The sequence below is a fragment of the Eucyclogobius newberryi genome, unplaced genomic scaffold, assembly GCF_026437365.1.
Source record: "Eucyclogobius newberryi isolate DKJ021-1_F unplaced genomic scaffold, fEucNew1.0.hap1 SCAF_7, whole genome shotgun sequence".
NCBI lineage: Eukaryota > Metazoa > Chordata > Actinopteri > Gobiiformes > Gobiidae > Eucyclogobius > Eucyclogobius newberryi.
Genome location: NW_027316389.1, coordinates 2,861,398 through 2,880,088, shown reverse-complemented (window position 1 = coordinate 2,880,088; position 18,691 = coordinate 2,861,398). Strand labels below are relative to the sequence as shown.

The 18,691-nt window shown below is 52.3% G+C and overlaps 2 protein-coding genes across 2 annotated transcripts in view; both read right to left on the bottom strand.

The window, feature by feature from the left end:
* Positions 1-6,831: 6,831 nt before the first annotated feature.
* borcs5 (BLOC-1 related complex subunit 5) lies at positions 6,832-10,786 on the bottom strand. The gene is made up of 5 exons (XM_072434806.1): positions 10,352-10,786; positions 8,724-8,864; positions 7,996-8,153; positions 6,963-7,216; positions 6,832-6,850 (listed from the first exon to the last, which is right to left on the bottom strand). Exons 1-4 carry the CDS (start codon positions 10,527-10,529, stop codon positions 6,980-6,982), a joined length of 714 nt encoding a protein of 237 aa, XP_072290907.1. The 5' UTR covers positions 10,530-10,786; the 3' UTR covers positions 6,832-6,850; positions 6,963-6,979.
* Positions 10,787-11,917: 1,131 nt separating this feature from the next.
* smc1b (structural maintenance of chromosomes 1B) overlaps positions 11,918-18,691 on the bottom strand; it is a 37,037-nt gene continuing 30,263 nt past the window's right edge. Inside the window, exons 21-25 of the mRNA XM_072435570.1 lie at positions 17,168-17,322; positions 16,874-17,025; positions 15,477-15,546; positions 13,990-14,100; positions 11,918-12,136 (exon numbers count right to left, since the gene is read on the bottom strand). Of these exons, the coding sequence (XP_072291671.1) occupies positions 11,918-12,136; positions 13,990-14,100; positions 15,477-15,546; positions 16,874-17,025; positions 17,168-17,322 (707 nt within the window). The remainder of the gene's footprint in view (positions 12,137-13,989; positions 14,101-15,476; positions 15,547-16,873; positions 17,026-17,167; positions 17,323-18,691) is intronic.

Genomic DNA, 18,691 nt, shown 5'->3' with positions numbered 1-18,691 from the left:
GCACGGGCTCAAAGACAAACGTTCCGTCTTTACGAGCCGATTTTCTCCATTCATGAGACACAAAGTACAATCTTTGCTTCTTCAAACTCGTCTTAAATCCCGGGCAGAGTCTGTGGCGCGGTTAAAACTCGCCTGTAGAACATTTCTCCGGTTATTTACAGCCGTTACTCTGGTTCCCGGGCTCCGCACAGGCGCCATTCCGCACAGGCTTCGTATTGTTTTGCACTTTAGACCGAAAAGAAGCCGCGCCGTCGGTTAAATTGGACTTTTGAGACGTTATATTCGCTCATTTCCGTCCCGCGCCTCGGTTTATCCCCGGTTCCCGCCGCGCAGAGCCGCGTGAGCCGCGCTCCGGGCGCGTTACCGGCGGCGCGGCCGAGTTTATGGGTGTTTTTGGGCTCCATGTTGGAACAAGGCCGTGTGGGTAAAAACCGGGGCGTGTGGGGGATGAAGTGAAGCCGAGGCCTCTGGGAGCAGATGTAGGCGAAGCGCGGAGAGCACCGGGGCCTCTGCGGGGGGCGCGCATACACCGGCCCCACTGACCTCTCACTCTGGACCTCACTTTCTGGACCTCTCACTCTGGACCTCTCTCTGGACCTCTCACTTTCTGGACCTCTCACTCTGGACCTCTCACTCTGGACCTCTCACTCTGGACCTCACTCTCAGGACCTCTCACTTTCTGGACCTCACTCTGGACCTCTCACTCTGGACCTCTCACTCTGGACCTCACTCTCAGGACCTCTCACTCTGGACCTCTCACTCTGGACCTCTCACTTTCTGGACCTCTCACTTTCTGGACCTCACTCTGGACCTCTCACTCTGGACCTCACTCTCAGGACCTCTCACTCTGGACCTCTCACTCTGGACCTCTCACTCTGGACCTCTCACTTTCTGGACCTCACTCTCAGGACCTCTCACTCTGGACCTCTCTCTCTGGACCTCACTCTGGACCTCACTCTCAGGACCTCTCACTCTGGACCTCTCACTTTCTGCACCTCACTCTGGACCTCTCACTCTGGACCTAACTCTGGACCTCTCTCACTCTCTGGACCTCTCACTCTGGACCTCTCTCACTCTCTGGACCTCTCACTCTGGACCTCTCTCACTCTCTGGACCTCTCTCTCTGGACCTCTCTCTCTGGACCTCTCACTCTGGACCTCTCTCACTCTGGACCTCTCTCTGGACCTCTCACTCTGGACCTCTCTCTGGACCTCTCACTCTGGACCTCTCACTCTGGACCTCTCTCACTCTCTGGACCTCTCACTCTGGACCTCTCACTCTGGACCTCTCTCTCTGGACCTCTCACTCTGGACCTCTCTCACTCTCTGGACCTCTCACTCTGGACCTCTCTCTGGACCTCTCACTCTGGACCTCTCTCACTCTCTGGACCTCACTCTGGACCTCTTTACAAAGGCCTCACTTTCCATCGTTTCCACATAAATTATGTTAAAAGTGAAGTTTATATATTTTACATTTGTATTTTCTTTAATTTATGAAATAAAGACTTTGTTTCATCTCAGGATTTTGAGCTTTTACTCTTTTACTCTGCGTTTAGCACTAAACACTGTGTGAGGCCCATAGACGGGGGCGAGAGAGGAGAGGACATGCAGCAAACTCTTAAACACGTCGTTCAAAGAGGATTCAAAAAGTGACCTTTTTTTATTTTCACACATTGTTTTTAATATTTACAGCATAAACACTTGAGTCGGTCTGAGCAGGACATCTGAGCAGGTGTAGGACATCTGAGCAGGTGTAGGACATCTGGACGGGAAACTTCACATCTGCAAAATAAAAACTAAATAAAACTTCACTCGTCTCGTTTGAGATGATTTATGGAAATGAGACTTTTTGAACCAAATAAAGATGTGAATCTGTGACTGAAGCTTCGGAGTTTCATGGATGAAGATCACGTCCTCCAACATGTCCAACATGTCCTGAACCTGGAGCTTTCATCCACTTCATAGTATCACCTCTCTGGTTCCTCTGTGGTCCCTTTCACCTCTCTGGTTCCTCTGTGGTCCCTTTCACCTCTCTGGTTCCTCTGTGGTCCCTTTCACCTCTCTGGTTCCTCTGTGGTCCCTTTCACCTCTCTGGTTCCTCTGTGGTCCCTTTCACCTCTCTGGTTCCTCTGTGGTCCCTTTCACCTCTCTGGTTCCTCTGTGGTCCCTTTCACCTCTCTGGTTCCTCTGTGGTCCCTTTCACCTCTCTGGTTCCTCTCACCTTCTCTCTGGTTCCTCTCACCTCTCTGGTTACTCTCTGGGTCCTCTCACCTCTGTGGTTCCTCTGTGGTCCCTTTCACCTCTCTGGTTCCTCTCACCTTCTCTCTGGTTCCTCTCACCTCTCTGGTTACTCTCTGGGTCCTCTCACCTCTGTGGTTCCTCTGTGGTCCCTTTCACCTCTCTGGTTCCTCTCACCTCTCTGGTTCCTCTGTGGTCCCTTTCACCTCTCTGGTTCCTCTCACCTTCTCTCTGGTTCCTCTCACCTCTCTGGTTACTCTCTGGGTCCTCTCACCTCTGTGGTTCCTCTGTGGTCCCTTTCACCTCTCTGGTTCCTCTCACCTCTCTGGTTCCTCTGTGGTCCCTTTCACCTCTCTGGTTCCTCTCACCTCTCTGGTTCCTCTCACCTCTCTGGTTACTCTCACCTCTCTGGTTACTCTCTGGTTCCTCTCACCTCTGTGGTTCCTCTGTGGTCCCTTTCACCTCTCTGGTTCCTCTCACCTCTCTGGTTCCTCTGTGGTCCCTTTCACCTCTCTGGTTCCTCTCACCTTCTCTCTGGTTCCTCTCACCTCTCTGGTTACTCTCTGGTTCCTCTCACCTCTGTGGTTCCTCTGTGGTCCCTTTCACCTCTCTGGTTCCTCTCACCTCTCTGGTTCCTCTCACCTTCTCTCTGGTTCCTCTGTGGTCCCTTTCACCTCTCTGGTTCCTCTCACCTCTCTGGTTCCTCTGTGGTCCCTTTCTCCTCTGTGGTTCCTCTGTGGTCCCTTTCACCTCTCTGGTTCCTCTCACCTCTCTGGTTCCTCTCACCTCTGTGGTTCCTCTGTGGTCCCTTTCACCTCTCTGGTTCCTCTCACCTCTCTGGTTCCTCTGTGGTCCCTTTCTCCTCTGTGGTTCCTCTCACCTCTGTGGTTCCTCTCACCTCTGTGGTTCCTCTGTGGTCCCTTTCACCTCTCTGGTTCCTCTCACCTCTCTGGTTCCTCTGTGGTCCCTTTCACCTCTCTGGTTCCTCTCACCTTCTCTCTGGTTCCTCTCACCTCTCTGGTTACTCTCTGGTTCCTCTCACCTCTGTGGTTCCTCTGTGGTCCCTTTCACCTCTCTGGTTCCTCTCACCTCTCTGGTTCCTCTCACCTTCTCTCTGGTTCCTCTGTGGTCCCTTTCACCTCTCTGGTTCCTCTCACCTCTCTGGTTCCTCTGTGGTCCCTTTCTCCTCTGTGGTTCCTCTGTGGTCCCTTTCACCTCTCTGGTTCCTCTCACCTCTCTGGTTCCTCTCACCTCTGTGGTTCCTCTGTGGTCCCTTTCACCTCTCTGGTTCCTCTCACCTCTCTGGTTCCTCTGTGGTCCCTTTCTCCTCTGTGGTTCCTCTGTGGTTCCTCTCACCTCTGTGGTTCCTCTCACCTCTCTGGTTCCTCTGTGGTCCCTTTCACCTCTCTGGTTCCTCTCACCTTCTCTCTGGTTCCTCTCACCTCTCTGGTTACTCTCTGGGTCCTCTCACCTCTGTGGTTCCTCTGTGGTCCCTTTCACCTCTCTGGTTCCTCTCACCTCTCTGGTTCCTCTCACCTCTCTGGTTACTCTCTGGGTCCTCTCACCTCTGTGGTTCCTCTGTGGTCCCTTTCACCTCTCTGGTTCCTCTCACCTCTCTGGTTCCTCTCACCTCTCTGGTTCCTCTGTGGTCCCTTTCACCTCTCTGGTTCCTCTCACCTCTCTGGTTCCTCTGTGGTCCCTTTCTCCTCTGTGGTTCCTCTCACCTCTGTGGTTCCTCTCACCTCTGTGGTTCCTCTGTGGTCCCTTTCACCTCTCTGGTTCCTCTCACCTCTCTGGTTCCTCTGTGGTCCCTTTCACCTCTCTGGTTCCTCTCACCTTCTCTCTGGTTCCTCTCACCTCTCTGGTTACTCTCTGGTTCCTCTCACCTCTGTGGTTCCTCTGTGGTCCCTTTCACCTCTCTGGTTCCTCTCACCTCTCTGGTTCCTCTCACCTTCTCTCTGGTTCCTCTGTGGTCCCTTTCACCTCTCTGGTTCCTCTCACCTCTCTGGTTCCTCTGTGGTCCCTTTCTCCTCTGTGGTTCCTCTGTGGTCCCTTTCACCTCTCTGGTTCCTCTCACCTCTCTGGTTCCTCTCACCTCTGTGGTTCCTCTGTGGTCCCTTTCACCTCTCTGGTTCCTCTCACCTCTCTGGTTCCTCTGTGGTCCCTTTCTCCTCTGTGGTTCCTCTGTGGTTCCTCTCACCTCTGTGGTTCCTCTCACCTCTCTGGTTCCTCTCACCTTCTCTCTGGTTCCTCTCACCTCTCTGGTTACTCTCTGGGTCCTCTCACCTCTGTGGTTCCTCTGTGGTCCCTTTCACCTCTCTGGTTCCTCTCACCTTCTCTCTGGTTCCTCTCACCTCTCTGGTTACTCTCTGGTTCCTCTCACCTCTGTGGTTCCTCTGTGGTCCCTTTCACCTCTCTGGTTCCTCTCACCTCTCTGGTTCCTCTCACCTTCTCTCTGGTTCCTCTGTGGTCCCTTTCACCTCTCTGGTTCCTCTCACCTCTCTGGTTCCTCTGTGGTCCCTTTCTCCTCTGTGGTTCCTCTGTGGTCCCTTTCACCTCTCTGGTTCCTCTCACCTCTCTGGTTCCTCTGTGGTTCCTCTCACCTCTGTGGTTCCTCTGTGGTCCCTTTCACCTCTCTGGTTCCTCTCACCTTCTCTCTGGTTCCTCTCACCTCTCTGGTTACTCTCTGGGTCCTCTCACCTCTGTGGTTCCTCTGTGGTCCCTTTCACCTCTCTGGTTCCTCTCACCTCTCTGGTTCCTCTGTGGTCCCTTTCACCTCTCTGGTTCCTCTCACCTTCTCTCTGGTTCCTCTCACCTCTCTGGTTACTCTCTGGGTCCTCTCACCTCTGTGGTTCCTCTGTGGTCCCTTTCACCTCTCTGGTTCCTCTCACCTCTCTGGTTCCTCTGTGGTCCCTTTCACCTCTCTGGTTCCTCTCACCTTCTCTCTGGTTCCTCTCACCTCTGTGGTTCCTCTCACCTCTCTGGTTCCTCTGTGGTCCCTTTCACCTCTCTGGTTCCTCTCACCTTCTCTCTGGTTCCTCTCACCTCTCTGGTTACTCTCTGGGTCCTCTCACCTCTGTGGTTCCTCTGTGGTCCCTTTCACCTCTCTGGTTCCTCTCACCTCTCTGGTTCCTCTCACCTCTCTGGTTACTCTCTGGGTCCTCTCACCTCTGTGGTTCCTCTGTGGTCCCTTTCACCTCTCTGGTTCCTCTCACCTCTCTGGTTCCTCTCACCTCTCTGGTTCCTCTGTGGTCCCTTTCACCTCTCTGGTTCCTCTCACCTCTCTGGTTCCTCTCACCTCTCTGGTTCCTCTGTGGTCCCTTTCACCTCTCTGGTTCCTCTCACCTTCTCTCTGGTTCCTCTCACCTCTCTGGTTACTCTCTGGTTCCTCTCACCTCTGTGGTTCCTCTGTGGTCCCTTTCACCTCTCTGGTTCCTCTCACCTCTCTGGTTCCTCTCACCTTCTCTCTGGTTCCTCTGTGGTCCCTTTCACCTCTCTGGTTCCTCTCACCTCTCTGGTTCCTCTGTGGTCCCTTTCTCCTCTGTGGTTCCTCTGTGGTCCCTTTCACCTCTCTGGTTCCTCTCACCTCTCTGGTTCCTCTCACCTCTGTGGTTCCTCTGTGGTCCCTTTCACCTCTCTGGTTCCTCTCACCTCTCTGGTTCCTCTGTGGTCCCTTTCTCCTCTGTGGTTCCTCTGTGGTTCCTCTCACCTCTGTGGTTCCTCTCACCTCTCTGGTTCCTCTCACCTTCTCTCTGGTTCCTCTCACCTCTCTGGTTACTCTCTGGGTCCTCTCACCTCTGTGGTTCCTCTGTGGTCCCTTTCACCTCTCTGGTTCCTCTCACCTTCTCTCTGGTTCCTCTCACCTCTCTGGTTACTCTCTGGTTCCTCTCACCTCTGTGGTTCCTCTGTGGTCCCTTTCACCTCTCTGGTTCCTCTCACCTCTCTGGTTCCTCTCACCTTCTCTCTGGTTCCTCTGTGGTCCCTTTCACCTCTCTGGTTCCTCTCACCTCTCTGGTTCCTCTGTGGTCCCTTTCTCCTCTGTGGTTCCTCTGTGGTCCCTTTCACCTCTCTGGTTCCTCTCACCTCTCTGGTTCCTCTGTGGTTCCTCTCACCTCTGTGGTTCCTCTGTGGTCCCTTTCACCTCTCTGGTTCCTCTCACCTCTCTGGTTCCTCTGTGGTCCCTTTCTCCTCTGTGGTTCCTCTGTGGTCCCTTTCACCTCTCTGGTTCCTCTCACCTCTCTGGTTCCTCTGTGGTTCCTCTCACCTCTGTGGTTCCTCTGTGGTCCCTTTCACCTCTCTGGTTCCTCTCACCTTCTCTCTGGTTCCTCTCACCTCTCTGGTTACTCTCTGGGTCCTCTCACCTCTGTGGTTCCTCTGTGGTCCCTTTCACCTCTCTGGTTCCTCTCACCTCTCTGGTTCCTCTGTGGTCCCTTTCACCTCTCTGGTTCCTCTCACCTTCTCTCTGGTTCCTCTCACCTCTCTGGTTACTCTCTGGGTCCTCTCACCTCTGTGGTTCCTCTGTGGTCCCTTTCACCTCTCTGGTTCCTCTCACCTCTCTGGTTCCTCTGTGGTCCCTTTCACCTCTCTGGTTCCTCTCACCTTCTCTCTGGTTCCTCTCACCTCTCTGGTTACTCTCTGGGTCCTCTCACCTCTGTGGTTCCTCTGTGGTCCCTTTCACCTCTCTGGTTCCTCTCACCTCTGTGGTTCCTCTGTGGTCCCTTTCACCTCTCTGGTTCCTCTGGTCACTTGCTGGGCCCCGGCTCGCTCTGGTTCCTCAGGGAGAATGGTTCCAGTCGGTCTCCTTCAGGCAGCAGGTTGTTGAGTCGCTCGAGCAGAGGAAGAGTCTGGTCGATTCCCATCTGAACTCGTCTGAGGATCATCGACATCTCGTTCACTTTCTGGATCTGCTCTGCGTATTTAGCGTAACGTTTCTGTCGCTCCTGCATCAGGCTGAAGAGGGCGTCGACCGACAGGTCCATCTGCACCAGAGGAGGAGGGGCTAAACCAGGTCTAATCCAGAGCTAAACCAGGTCTAAACCAGGTCTAATCCAGAGCTAAACCAGGTCTAAACCAGGTCTAATCCAGAGCTAAACCAGGTCTAAACCAGGTCTAATCCAGAGCTAAACCAGGTCTAAACCAGGTCTAAACCAGGTCTAAACCAGGACTAAACCAGGTCTAAACCAGGACTAAACCAGGTCTAAACCAGGTCTAAACCAGGACTAAACCAGGTCTAAACCAGGACTAAACCAGGACTAAACCAGGTCTAAACCAGGACTAAACCAGGTCTAAACCAGGACTAAACCAGGTCTAAACCAGGTCTAAACCAGGACTAAACCAGGTCTAAACCAGGTCTAAACCAGGACTAAACCAGGTCTAAACCAGGACTAAACCAGGTCTAAACCAGGTCTAAACCAGGACTAAACCAGGTCTAAACCAGGACTAAACCAGGTCTAAACCAGGTCTAAACCAGGTCTAAACCAGGACTAAACCAGGTCTAAACCAGGTCTAAACCAGGTCTAAACCAGGACTAAACCAGGTCTAAACCAGGACTAAACCAGGACTAAACCAGGTCTAAACCAGGACTAAACCAGGACTAAACCAGGTCTAAACCAGGACTAAACCAGGTCTAAACCAGGTCTAAACCAGGTCTAAACCAGGTCTAAACCAGGTCTAAACCAGGTCTAAACCAGGACTAAACCAGGACTAAACCAGGACTAAACCAGGACTAAACCAGGACTAAACCATAGTGAGTGCTGACCTCTTTGATGCGCTTGACCAGTGCGTTCTGGTCAAAGGTCACTGCTTCGCTGCACTGATGTAAATGTTGTTGGTAACGAACACAAAGCTGCAAAACCTGCACCGGATCCAAACGCTCCAGCGACAGAGACGAAGGAGACGTCTGACCACTCAGGACACCTAGAGGAGGAAGAGGAGGAGAGGGTGAGTGAGAGGAGGAGAGGGTGAGGAAGAGGAGGAGCGGGTGAGGGAGAGGAGGAGAGGGAGAGGAGGAGAGAGAGGAGGAGAGGGAGAGGAGGAGAGAGAGGAGGAGAGGGAGAGGAGGAGAGGGTGAGGAGGAGGAGGAGCGGGTGAGGGAGAGGAGGAGAGGGAGAGGAGGAGAGAGAGGAGGAGAGGGAGAGGGAGAGGAGGAGAGGGTGAGGAAGAGGAGGAGCGGGTGAGGGAGAGGAGGAGAGGGAGAGGAGGAGAGAGAGGAGGAGAGGGAGAGGGAGAGAGAGAGGAGGAGAGGGAGAGGGAGAGGAGGAGAGGGTGAGGAGGAGAGAGAGGAGGAGAGGGAGAGGGAGAGGAGGAGAGGGAGAGGAGGAGAGAGAGGAGGAGAGGGAGAGGGAGAGGAGGAGAGGGTGAGGAAGAGGAGGAGCGGGTGAGGGAGAGGAGGAGAGGGAGAGGAGGAGAGAGAGGAGGAGAGGGAGAGGAGGAGAGGGTGAGGGAGGAGGAAGCGCGTGCAGGTCAAAGGTCAGATGTGTCTCTGACCTTTGAGCAGCGGCTGAAACGTGGGGATCTCCTGCAGCTTTATCACGTCCGGGTCGTTGTGGATGTTCCTCAGACTCTGAGTTCCTGCTGCCACCACCACGATGTCATCCATCCTGGCCCTCTGCTTCAGGGGGGACGCCACTGCAAGAGAGACATGTGAGCGTCCTGCAGGGGGCGTGTCCTGCAGGGGGCGTGTCCTGCAGGGGGCGTGTCCTGCAGGGGGCGCCGTCACATGTGAGAGCGTCCTCCAGGGGCGTGTCCTCCAGGGGGCGTGTCCTGCAGGGGGCGCGTCCTCCAGGGGGCGCTGTCACATGTGAGAGTGTCCTCCAGGGGGCGTTTCACGTGAGAGCGTCCTCCAGGGGGCGTGTCGCTTGGTAGCCGTGCGTCTACGAGTGGCAGCTCGTAGACGCACGGCGTAGACTTTTTAACACCAAAGCAATGGAAGGAGTACTTTTACGGACTACGACAGAGTCTGAGGACAAAGCACTGGAAGTCAAGGCACTGGAAGAAGAACTTTTAGGACTACGACAAAGTCTAAGGAATAAAGTCTGGCGGTAATGCAACACTCGGATGTCAACCGCCATAAAACAACAACAACAACAACAACAACAACATGAGAGCGTCCTCCAGGGGGCGTGTCACATGAGAGCGTCCTCCAGGGGGCGTGTCACGTGAGAGCGTCCTCCAGGGGGCGTGTCACATGAGAGCGTCCTCCAGGGGGCGTGTCCTCCAGGGGACGTGTCACGTGAGAGCGTCCTCCAGGGGGCGTGTCACGTGAGAGCGTCCTCCAGGGGGCGTGTCACGTGAGAGCGTCCTCCAGGGGGCGTGTCACGTGAGAGCGTCCTCCAGGGGGCGTGTCACGTGAGAGCGTCCTCCAGGGGGCGTGTCACGTGAGAGCGTCCTCCAGGGGCCGTGTCACATGAGAGCGTCCTCCAGGGGGCGTGTGTCACATGAGAGCGTCCTCCAGGGGGCGTGTCACATGAGAGCGTCCTCCAGGGGCCGTGTCACATGAGAGCGTCCTCCAGGGGCCGTGTCACATGAGAGCGTCCTCCAGGGGCCGTGTCACATGAGAGCGTCCTCCAGGGGGCGTGTCACATGAGAGCGTCCTCCAGGGGGCGTGTCACATGAGAGCGTCCTCCAGGGGCCGTGTCACATGAGAGCGTCCTCCAGGGGCCGTGTCACATGAGAGCGTCCTCCAGGGGCCGTGTCACATGAGAGCGTCCTCCAGGGGCCGTGTCACATGAGAGCGTCCTCCAGGGGGCGTGTCACGTGAGAGCGTCCTCCAGGGGGCGTGTCACGTGAGAGCGTCCTCCAGGGGGCGTGTCACGTGAGAGCGTCCTCCAGGGGGCGTGTCACGTGAGAGCGTCCTCCAGGGGGCGTGTCACATGAGAGCGTCCTCCAGGGGGCGTGTCACGTGAGAGCGTCCTCCAGGGGGCGTGTCACGTGAGAGTGTCCTCCAGGGGGCGTGTCACATGAGAGCGTCCTCCAGGGGCCGTGTCACATGAGAGCGTCCTCCAGGGGGCGTGTCACATGAGAGCGTCCTCCAGGGGGCGTGTCACATGTGTGGAGGCCGTTTACACGTTGGAATGACATTATTTCGCGGCATTGAGCGCTTGTTAAGTTCTCACCCGCAGATCCGTGCTCCAGGTGTTTGTTCTCCTGGTGTTTGTTCTCCTGGTGTTTGTGCTCCTGGTGTTTGTTCTCCTGGTGTTTGTTCTCCTGGTGTTTGTTCTCCTGGTGTTTGTTCTCCTGGTGTTTGTTCTCCTGGTGTTTGTGCTCAGAGTCCGCGCTTTGCTCCGCTCCCATCCTCAAACTCGCGTCTTTAACGCGAACAGAACGAGCATCGACACAACCGCCGAAGCTAACCTCTGCTACATGGGTCAAACCGTCACTTTTCTGCTATAAAACGCACTTATTTCACACGTAAACTCACAAATCACAGCGTCACGTTGTGTTTCAAATCCAAACGCGACATGTAAAACTGTTCTTAATTGTGAATTTTATTAAAAAGCGCCGCATCTTCTCGGAGGAGAAAAAAACACCCACTACTTCCGTAAATACGCGTCACGTGATTACAACCCGGAAATGATTTGTTCTTTCGTTTCGCTGTTTTTACATTTTTTTTTAAATTATGTATTTTGTCTTAAATATTACACTTCCCTTTGTATTATTGTCTAAAATCCTGTTATTTTTTATTATTTAATATTTTTATTGATTTGTTTAGTAATTAAAATATTCATTCACTTGTGGTTTTTCACCAAAAAAAGGTGAAAATGTGACAGAAGCTTCTAGAGAATATTATAAATAAAGTGTTTTGTTGATCAAATTCTGAATGAATTGTTTTGTTTTTCACATTCAGGTGGTTCTGTTTCAGTTTGTTCAGTCCACAAACATTATTATGATTCAGTTATTTTTATCATTGATTAATCATTTAGAATTTCAAACAATTTCAGACAAAAAAGAGGGCAAAAGGGTAAATACGACTCAAGAGTCTGATTCATTCTTTGTTTCCATTTTTAATATGTTTGATTAATACTGAAAAGTATTGAGTTATTGACAGAACATTAAGTCTGGATCACAAATATTTTAAAACATGTAAACTTCATCTTTGGTTTCCACTTTAAATCCTTTATTTTCTTAAACCAGTGAAAATAAAGAACTGGAACAAACTTTATTTCCATTAAAGTTCACAGCAGCAGAAAGTTATTTATGAGGAACAGAAGATTAAAGGTTCAAAGGTCAAATTCTAACATGACTAAACTGTAAATTGCGTTAAACAAAGTCAGAACAGTTAAACACGACCATTTAAAACACTTTTAAAACTTAAACCAGTGAAACTATGAGTGAACATTATGAACAATATTGAATAAAGAGTCGGCCTGTCACGGTGTTTATTACAATCGTTCATAAAGAGACATAAACAATAGTATTTACTTTATAAATGTCTTTTACTTTTGCCAGATTTATGTTATTAGTGTTACAAATGTCTTTCCGTTTTGATCCAAATGTGAAAAATAAAAACTGGGATTAAATCAAAGACATTTTAGACCGAAACCACGAATCAAATCTGAAGTTTTCATTTTAAAAACAGATTGAATGTTTCGTCAAGTTTAGATATTTATGTCAAAACGTGACTCTCGTTCTGTTGTTTCAGTTGCAGTTTAACTCGTGACAGGTCGACACGTGGCGTTTTGTCATGGAGACGAGGCCGAGGCTTCGCCGTGTCGCCCGTGTGGCGGCCCGGTCTCACCGTGTGGCGGCCCGGTCTCACCGTGTGGCGGCCCGGTCTCACCGTGTGGCGGCCCGGTCTCACCGTGTGGCCCGGTCTCGCCGTGTCTCCCGTTTTCGTCGTCGGCGAGAGGAAACGGGCGTAGATCCAGGGTTAGAATACGGCTGAACATCCACTCGTCCAACTGCAGAGAGAGGAACAGGAAGTGTCACGAGTAGTGGGCGTTTCCATGCTCTATGTGGGCGTTTAAATTCACTAAGTGGGTGTTTACATGCTCTAAGTGGGCGTTTCCAGTCTCTAAGTGGGCGTTTACATTCATTAAGTGGGTGTTTACATGCTCTAAGTGGGCGTTTAAATGCTCTAAGTGGGCGTTTAAATGCTCTAAGTGGGTGTTTAAATGCTCTAAGTGGGTGTTTACATGCTCTAAGTGGGCGTTTACATTCATTAAGTGGGTGTTTACATGCTCTAAGTGGGCGTTTAAATGCTCTAAGTGGGCGTTTACGGTCTCTAAGTGGACGTTTACATGCTCTAAGTGGGCGTTTACATGCTCTAAGTGGGCGTTTACGGTCTCTAAGTGGGCGTTTACATGCTCTAAGTGGGGGTTTACATGCTCTAAGTGGGTGTTTCCATTCACTAAGTGGGCGTTTACATGCTCTAAGTGGATGTTTGCAGTCTCCAAGTGGGCGTTTCTATTCACTAAGTGGGCGTTTACATTCACTAAGTGGGCGTTTACATGCTCTAAGTGGGCGTTTACATGCTCTAAGTGGGTGTTTCCCTTCACTAAGTGGGCGTTTACATGCTCTAAGTGGGCGTTTACATGCTCTAAGTGGGCGTTTACGGTCTCCAAGTGGGCGTTTACATGCTCTAAGTGGGCGTTTACATGCTCTAAGTGGGTGTTTCCATTCACTAAGTGGGCGTTTACATGCTCTAAGTGGGCGTTTACGGTCTCCAAGTGGGCGTTTCTATTCACTAAGTGGGCGTTTACATTCACTAAGTGGGCGTTTACATGCTCTAAGTGGGCGTTTACAGTCTCTAAGTGGGCGTTTACAGTCTCTAGGTGGGCGTTTAAAGTCTCTAAGTGGGCGTTTACAGTCTCTAAGTGGGCGTTTACAGTCTCTAGGTGGGCGTTTACAGTCTCTAGGTGGGCGTTTACAGTCTCTAAGTGGGCGTTTAAAGTCTCTAAGTGGGCGTTTACAGTCTCTAAGTGGGCGTTTACAGTCTCTAAGTGGACGTTTACATGCTCTAAGTGGGCGTTTACAGTCTCTAAGTGGGCGTTTACAGTCTCTAGGTGGGCGTTTAAAGTCTCTAAGTGGGCGTTTACAGTCTCTAAGTGGGCGTTTACAGTCTCTAGGTGGACGTTTACATGCTCTAAGTGGGCGTTTACAGTCTCTAAGTGGGCGTTTACAGTCTCTAGGTGGGCGTTTAAAGTCTCTAAGTGGGCGTTTACAGTCTCTAAGTGGACGTTTACATGCTCTAAGTGGGCGTTTACAGTCTCTAAGTGGGCGTTTACAGTCTCTAGGTGGGCGTTTAAAGTCTCTAAGTGGGCGTTTACAGTCTCTAAGTGGGCGTTTACAGTCTCTAGGTGGGCGTTTACAGTCTCTAAGTGGGCGTTTAAAGTCTCTAAGTGGGCGTTTACAGTCTCTAAGTGGACGTTTACATGCTCTAAGTGGGCGTTTACAGTCTCTAGGTGGGCGTTTACAGTCTCTAGGTGGGCGTTTACAGTCTCTAAGTGGGCGTTTACAGTCTCTAAGTGGGCGTTTACAGTCTCTAGGTGGGTGTTTACAGTCTCTAGGTGGGCGTTTACAGTCTCTAGGTGGGCGTTTACAGTCTCTAAGTGGGCGTTTACAGTCTCTAGGTGGGCGTTTACATTCACTAAGAGGGGGTTTACCGTCTCTAAGAGGGCGTTTACCAGTTCAGAAGCCCCGCCCATGTTGAAGTAAATTTCTCCTCAAATATTAAAGAGTTAAAGCTCTGAGGTAAATAATAGAGCTTTGAGGATCAAAGTGAGAACAAGACTTGAAATGGGCGTGTCTTTACATCAGCGTATACGCCCAGGAGGGCGTCGGCTTTGGAGAAGAACTCCTCCTTCAGAGAAATCACGATGATCTGCAGATTGTGTCGCGACTCGTCTCGGATGAAACTCGTCATCTGGAAAAGAACACGAGACGTCACAGTCAGTGGGACGTGTCAGTGGGACGTGTGTCTGTGGGACGTGTCTGTGGGACGTGTCAGTGGGACGTGTGTCTGTGGGACGTGTCTGTGGGACGTGTCAGTGGGACTTGTGTCTGTGGGACTTGTGTCTGTGGGACGTGTCAGTGGGACGTGTGTCTGTGGGACGTGTCTGTGGGACGTGTCAGTGGGACTTGTGTCTGTGGGACTTGTGTCTGTGGGACGTGTCAGTGGGACGTGTGTCTGTGGGATGTGTCTGTGGGACTTGTGTCTGTGGGACGTGTCAGTGGGACGTGTGTCTGTGGGACGTGTCAGTGGGACGTGTGTCTGTGGGACGTGTCTGTGGGACGTGTCAGTGGGACTTGTGTCTGTGGGACGTGTGTCTGTGGGACATGTCTGTGGGACGTGTCAGTGGGACGTGTCAGTGGGACGTGTCTGTGGGACGTGTCAGTGGGACTTGTGTCTGTGGGACGTGTCAGTGGGACGTGTGTCAGTGGGACGTGTCAGTGGGACGTGTCTGTGGGACGTGTCAGTGGGACGTGTGTCTGTGGGACGTGTCAGTGGGACGTGTGTCAGTGGGACGTGTCAGTGGGACGTGTGTCTGTGGGACGTGTCAGTGGGACGTGTCAGTGGGACGTGTCTGTGGGACGTGTCAGTGGGACTTGTGTCTGTGGGACGTGTCAGTGGGACGTGTGTCTGTGGGACGTGTCAGTGGGACGTGTCTGTGGGACGTGTCAGTGGGACGTGTGTCTGTGGGACGTGTCAGTGGGACGTGTGTCAGTGGGACGTGTCAGTGGGACGTGTGTCTGTGGGACGTGTCAGTGGGACGTGTCAGTGGGACGTGTCTGTGGGACGTGTCTTTGGGACGTGTCTGTGGGACGTGTCAGTGGGACGTGTCTTTGGGACGTGTCTGTGGGACGTGTCTGTGGGACGTGTCTGTGGGACGTGTCAGTGGGACGTGTCTTTGGGACGTGTGTCAGTGGGACGTGTCTGTGGGACGTGTGTCTGTGGGACGTGTGCCAGTGGGACGTGTCTGTGGGACGTGTCTGTGGGACGTGTCAGTGGGACGTGTCTGTGGGACGTTGTCAGTGGGACGTGTCAGTGGGACGTGTCTGTGGGACGTGTCTGTGGGACGTGTCAGTGGGACGTGTCTGTGGGACGTGTCAGTGGGACGTGTCTGTGGGACGTGTCTGTGGGACGTGTCAGTGGGACGTGTCTGTGGGACGTGTCTGTGGGACGTGTCTGTGGGACGTGTCAGTGGGACGTGTCTGTGGGACGTGTCAGTGGGACGTGTCTGTGGGACGTGTCTGTGGGACGTGTCTGTGGGACGTGTCTGTGGGACGTGTCAGTCGTACTTTCCCGATGTTGGAGTTGTCCAAAGCTGCGTCCACTTCGTCCAGGATCAGGAACGGAGCCGGACGAAAACTGAAACACACAGAACAAGCTTCAGACATGATCTAGAACAGAACAACTACAGCAACGAAGGCTCTGCAGTTCCTCTACAGTTCTATAGCTCCTCTACAGTTCTACAGTTCCTCTACAGTTCTATAGCTCCTCTACAGTTCTACAGTTCCTCTACAGTTCCTCTATAGCTCCTCTACAGTTCTACAGCTCCTCTACAGTTCTAAAGTTCCTCTATAGCTCCTCTACAGTTCTACAGTTCCTCTACAGTTCCTCTATAGCTCCTCTACAGTTCTACAGCTCCTCTACAGTTCTAAAGTTCCTCTATAGCTCCTCTACAGTTCTACAGTTCCTCTACAGTTCCTCTATAGCTCCTCTACAGTTCTACAGCTCCTCTACAGTTCCTCTACAGCTCCTCTATAGCTCCTCTACAGTTCTACAGTTCCTCTACAGTTCCTCTATAGCTCCTCTACAGTTCTACAGCTCCTCTACAGTTCTAAAGTTCCTCTATAGCTCCTCTACAGTTCTACAGCTCCTCTACAGTTCCTCTACAGCTCCTCTATAGCTCCTCTACAGTTCTACAGGTCCTCTACAGTTCCTCTACAGCTCCTCTATAGCTCCTCTACAGTTCTACAGTTCCTCTACAGCTCCTCTACAGTTCTACAGTTCCTCTACAGCTCCTCTACAGTTCTACAGTTCCACTACAGCTCCTCTACACTTCTTCTTGAGTTCCTCTACAGTTCTTCTATAGTTCCTCTACAGTTCCTCTTGAGTTCTGCTTGAGTTCCTCGACACTTCTTATATAGTTCTTCTTGAGTTCCTCTACAGTCCTTCTTGAGTTCCTCTACAGTCCTTCTTGAGTTCCTCTACAGTTCTTCTTGAGTTCTCCTTGAGTTCCTCTACAGTCCTTCTTGAGTTCCTCTACAGTTCTTCGACAGTTTCTCTTGAGTTCCTCTAAAGTCCTTCTTGAGTTCCTTTACAGTTCTTCTACAGTTCTTCTTGAGTTCTTCTACAGTTCCTCTACAGTTCTTCTACAGTTCCTCTACGGTTCTTCTTCAGTTTCTCTACAGTTCCTCTACAGTTTCTCTACAGTTCCTCTACAGTTCTTCTACAGTTCCTCTACAGTTCTTCGACAGTTTCTCTTGAGTTCCTCTAAAGTCCTTCTTGAGTTCCTTTACAGTTCTTCTACAGTTCTTCTTGAGTTCTTCTACAGTTCCTCTACAGTTCTTCTACAGTTCCTCTACGGTTCTTCTTCAGTTTCTCTACAGTTCCTCTACAGTTTCTCTACAGTTCCTCTACAGTTCTTCTACAGTTCCTCTATCTGCTCTGATCAGAAGAGTAAAGTTCAAACCTGTGGATGGCGAAGACGAGAGCGAGCGCAGCCAGAGCCTTTTCTCCTCCAGACAGATTATCCATGGACATGAACCTTTTCCCTGGAGCCACACAGTTATAACTGACGCCCCCCAAGTACGGCTCCTCAGGGTTCTCCGCACTCAGGATGGCCTTCAACAGAGACATGGTCAGTCCTGGTCCAGTCCTGGTCCTGGTCCTGGTCCTGGTCCCGGTCCTGGTCCAGTCCTGGTCCAGTCCAGGTCCTGGTCCAGTTCAGGTCCAGGTCCAGGTCCCGGTCCAGGTCCAGTGGTACCTGAGCACTGTTGTTCCTGCAGATGTGTTTGTAGATGTGGTCGATCTTCACAGACACGTGTTCGAAACACTGAGTGAACATCTGACATCTCTGAGTCTTCAGCGCCTCAAACTCCAGACTGCATTTACGAGTCGCTCGACTGCTCGCGTCGAACGCTGTGGAGCATCAGAGCAGGTGTGAGGAGCAGGTGTGAGGAGCAGGTGTGAGGAGGCATCAGAGCAGGTGTGAGGAGCAGGTGTGAGGACACATCAGAGCAGGTGTGAGGAGACATCAGAGCAGGTGTGAGGAGACATCAGAGCAGGTGTGAGGAGACATCAGAGCAGGTGTGAGGAGCAGGTGTGAGGAGACATCAGAGCAGGTGTGAGGAGACATCAGAGCAGGTGTGAGGAGCAGGTGTGAGGACACATCAGAGCAGGTGTGAGGAGACATCAGAGCAGGTGTGAGGAGACATCAGAGCAGGTGTGAGGAGACATCAGAGCAGGTGTGAGGAGACATCAGAGCAGGTGTGAGGAGCAGGTGTGAGGAGACATCAGAGCAGGTGTGAGGAGACATCAGAGCAGGTGTGAGGAGCAGGTGTGAGGAGACATCAGAGCAGGTGTGAGGAGCAGGTGTGAGGACACATCAGAGCAGGTGTGAGGAGGCATCAGAGCAGGTGTGAGGAGGCGTCAGAGCAGGTGTGAGGAGCAGGTGTGAGGAGGCATCAGAGCAGGTGTGAGGAGGCATCAGAGCAGGTGTGAGGAGCAGGTGTGAGGAGGCATCAGAGCAGGTGTGAGGAGGCATCAGAGCAGGTGTGAGGAGACATCAGAGCAGGTGTGAGGCATCAGAGCAGGTGTGAGGAGCAGGTGTGAGGAGGCATCAGAGCAGGTGTGAGGAGACATCAGAGCAGGTGTGAGGAGCAGGTGTGAGGCATCAGAGCAGGTGTGAGGAGGCATCAGAGCAGGTGTGAGGAGACATCAGAGCAGGTGTGAGGAGACATCAGAGCAGGTGTGAGGAGCAGGTGTGAGGACACATCAGAGCAGGTGTGAGGAGACATCAGAGCAGGTGTGAGGAGACATCAGAGCAGGTGTGAGGAGGCATCAGAGCAGGTGTGAGGAGCAGGTGTGAGGAGCAGGTGTGAGGAGCAGGTGTGAGGAGGCATCAGAGCAGGTGTGAGGAGCAGGTGTGAGGACACATCAGAGCAGGTGTGAGGAGGCATCAGAGCAGGTGTGAGGAGCAGGTGTGAGGAGGCATCAGAGCAGGTGTGAGGAGGCATCAGAGCAGGTGTGAGGAGCAGGTGTGAGGAGGCATCAGAGCAGGTGTGAGGAGCAGGTGTGAGGCATCAGAGCAGGTGTGAGGAGACATCAGAGCAGGTGTGAGGCATCAGAGCAGGTGTGAGGAGCAGGTGTGAGGAGCAGGTGTGAGGAGGCATCAGAGCAGGTGTGAGGAGACATCAGAGCAGGTGTGAGGAGCAGGTGTGAGGCATCAAAGCAGGTGTGAGGAGGCATCAGAGCAGGTGTGAGGAGCAGCTGTGAGGCATCAGAGCAG